Here is a 3,555-nt window from a genome sequence, read left to right on the forward strand (position 1 = left end):
TTGTTTATGTAACTTAGTTTAATTATATATTCTGTGTTATGTGATTATTTTATTAGGTTTATAATGCTCTTTAGCATTTTAAGTCTTCATTTCAAAGCATTAAAAATAATGTATTAGGTGTTACTTTGAACAATTTTGAGAGGGGCCTGGAACCTAACTCTCTCACTTCCCATTGACTTACATTATAAACTGGGTTTCAATTTGCAACGGTTTCAATTTACAACCATTCCTTCTGGAACCTAACCCTGGCGTAAACTGAGGGCTACCTGTACATGACAAATATTTTATATCTCACTGTATAATTACATCCTTATGAAAAGTTCTGTTTTTACAGGTTTACTAGAACTGGTTGTGATTTGTTTTGCAGTTACCAAACTGACTCCGCCAGGCTATTTAATAATGTAACGCTTACAAAAGATAATGACATGATGATTATACAGTGTATATCTAATCTAGCTGAAAGCAAAAATCTGATTAGTTCATGGAGCGTTTAAACAAGGTGTATTTTTATGGTTTGGCTGAGAAACCTTATGATGTAAATTCATTCACAGTCTTGGCAGTAAAGCAAACAAACTCTGGGGATAGACACTAGGACATTACGCTTGTGTGACCCAGAAAGGTTATACTGTACGCTTGCTTATAATTTGCTGTGATGGCAGCAAACACAGGCAGTCTATAGAAATGTCCCCTAAAATATCCTGCCAGCATAACAGAACTTTTGCCCTGATGGTAGTATCATGACTGATAAAATAATCCAGCAACGATGCAGCAATGTCACCTGTGCATGAATGTCTTGGACGAATTTAGCTACAGGGGAGGCAACCAATAGGTCATATCTCTAGTGTTTGTGTGCTTCTGGCAACCAAGGGGTAAAATTATGGATTTTTGTGTTACTGGCAGCCAAGGGGTAAAATGACTGCTTTGATGTGAAAAATATACAAGGTAGGATTAAGAGTGGGGTCTAAGGTAATGCTTTGGTGGGCAGCATTGAGTGACTAACAGATCATTGCATCCGGCCACTTACAGATTGACCAGTATTTTTATGGAGGACATCTCGCAACCATATATATGGCACAGGCATTAAGGAGTTAAGTGACCCAGGCTCAGTCCTTGTGGTTACAATACTTCAGACTCGTGCAACTTTATTGCCCAATAAAAGCTGAACTGCACAGTTACAGACAAATCTAACCAGTTTTATATCCTTTATAGACAATGAAGCGTTCACCACCCTAACTACACTTTTCTAAGTCTAATGTCTGACATTACTTATAATTCAATTGATTACTTTTATTTATCTCAAGAAACATTTTAAAAATATTTGTTATGAATTCCCAGTGATTTGACTCCAAAAGTTGTATAATATATTTAGTGTTCTCCACAGACAAGTTTGCCAGTCAGGTGGCATTATGATATAGCCGGGTGGCATTATGAAGTACTGGGGTGGCATTATGAAGTACTGGGGTGGCATTATGATATAGCCGGGTGGCATTATGATATAGCCGGGTGGCATTATGAAGTACCGGGGTGGTATTATGATATAGCCGGGTGGCATTATGAAGTACTGGGGTGGCATTATGAAGTATCCTGGTGTCATTATGAAGTAACTGGGTGGCATTATGAAGTAACCGAGAGGCATTAAGTAACCGGGTGGCATTATGAAGTAGCCAGTGGCATTATGAAGTAAGCGGATGGCATTATGAAGTACCGGGGTGGCATTATGAAGTATCCTGGTGTCATTATGAAGTAGCCGGGTGGCATTATGATGTAGCCGGGTGGCATTATGATGTAGCCGGATGTCATTATGAAGTATCCTGGTGTCATTATGAAGTAGCCAGGTGGCATTATGAAGTAGCCGGGTGGCATTATGATATAGCCGGGTGGCATTATGAAGTATCCTGGTGTCATTATGAAGTATCGGGTGGCATTATGAAGTAGCCGGGTGGCATTATGAAGTAACCGGGTAGCATTATGATGTAGCCGGGTGGCATTAAGTAACCGGGTGGAATTAAGTAACCAAGTGGCATTATGAAGTAACCGAGAGGCATTAAGTAACCAGGTGGCATTAAGAAGTAACCGGGTGGGGGCAGTGTAATATTTTCTAATATCATATCATTTTCTTTTAGCCAAAGCACAAATTAATTGCATAATTTAACAAATGTATTTAATGAAAATTTGTTTAATAAAAATGTAACATTTTTAATATTAACTCATTTTAGCCAGGTGGTCAATAAAATCAGCTGGGGAGTGCACCCACTTTTTTAGGTCTTGGGGAGAACACTGATATTTGTATCTCTTAAACACATGAGTGCATAAGACCAATATGGGAAATTATTTAATAAATGTGGGAAGCACTTAATTAAGTTTTAATTAGTAATGATTATTTTCTTTAAAAAGGTGTTGCCATTACAATAAAAAAATTAGGCTAATTGTGAGTGACTATAAATATACATGACATAAACCATTAAACGTTTCTTTAAAGGGACATAAAACACAAAATTTGACTTCTGTGATTCAGATGGAGTGTACATCTTTAAACAACTTTTCATTATACTTATTTTATGAAATTTGCTTCATTTTCTTGGTATCCTTTGTTGAAGGAGCAGTGATGCACTTGCTGAACACATGGGGTGAGCCAGTAACAGGGGGTATATATGTGCAACCACCAATCATCAGCTAGCTCTCACTAGTGTATTACTTCTGAGCTTACCTAGGTGTGATTTTCAACAAAGGATACCAAGAGTACAAAGTAAATTTGGTAATAGAGGGAATAAGTAGAACGTTGTTTAAAATTGCATGCTTTATCTGACTCATGAAAGTTTCATTTTGAATTAACACATTGCAAAAACGTAAACCACAATACAAGCACCATTTGCATAAAACAAAATATTTAACAGCCATATACACATTTGATGATGGAGCAAGGAGGGAGACCGTTCTTACCTTCACAAAGAGCTGTATTTTAGTGCCTTCTGCCATATCTCCACTGGTGACTCTGTTCTGGTGTCACTGACCCGCAGATGGCTTCTTGATGCAGACAGTGGGTAATCTCCAGAGCTGATGTGCCTGTGCTGCTATAAAAAGATGTGTTTGCCAGTACAACTCTTCTGCTACAATGAGACTCACACAGGTTGACACTCCCTTGTAGGGCTGAACCAACCACATTCCTTTTTATCAAACTTGTCACTCGCAGATCCTCTGAGTACATACGAACCTGCTGCTGCCCTGTTCCTTCAAGTTATAAATGCCCTGACCCCCAGGGAAGGACTTACATCTCTGATGCCCATAGGCAGAAGTTACTTTACCTACCACAAATATGTTCTCCTTATTTCCACTAATTTATCTCTGATTAAGTGTAAAATCCCAAGTGCAGCCACCAACTAGCTATAATTGACAGCCATTTTTTGCAGCTCACGAAATGTAAGAAAAAAGAGAATTTGAAACAGCTTCTTCGCTTAAAACAGCCCAGCACGTGGGCATCTGATCGATAGCACCTATAGGCAGCTGCATACTTTATATAGCTCTGATTGGCCCACATACACTGCATGATGCAAGCCT

At 38.6% G+C, this 3,555-nt stretch overlaps 1 protein-coding gene across 1 annotated transcript in view; it reads right to left on the reverse strand.

The window, feature by feature from the left end:
• The window catches only part of CLIC3 (chloride intracellular channel 3), a 79,292-nt gene extending 76,179 nt beyond the window's left edge, over window positions 1–3,113 (reverse strand). The window contains exon 1 of the mRNA XM_053696083.1: window positions 2,941–3,113. Coding sequence (XP_053552058.1) covers window positions 2,941–2,976 — 36 coding nt within the window. The 5' untranslated portion in view covers window positions 2,977–3,113. The remainder of the gene's footprint in view (window positions 1–2,940) is intronic.
• Between the last annotated feature and the right edge of the window lie 442 nt (window positions 3,114–3,555).

Source organism: Bombina bombina, chromosome 12 (assembly GCF_027579735.1).
Source record: "Bombina bombina isolate aBomBom1 chromosome 12, aBomBom1.pri, whole genome shotgun sequence".
NCBI classification, from domain to species: Eukaryota; Metazoa; Chordata; class Amphibia; order Anura; family Bombinatoridae; genus Bombina; species Bombina bombina.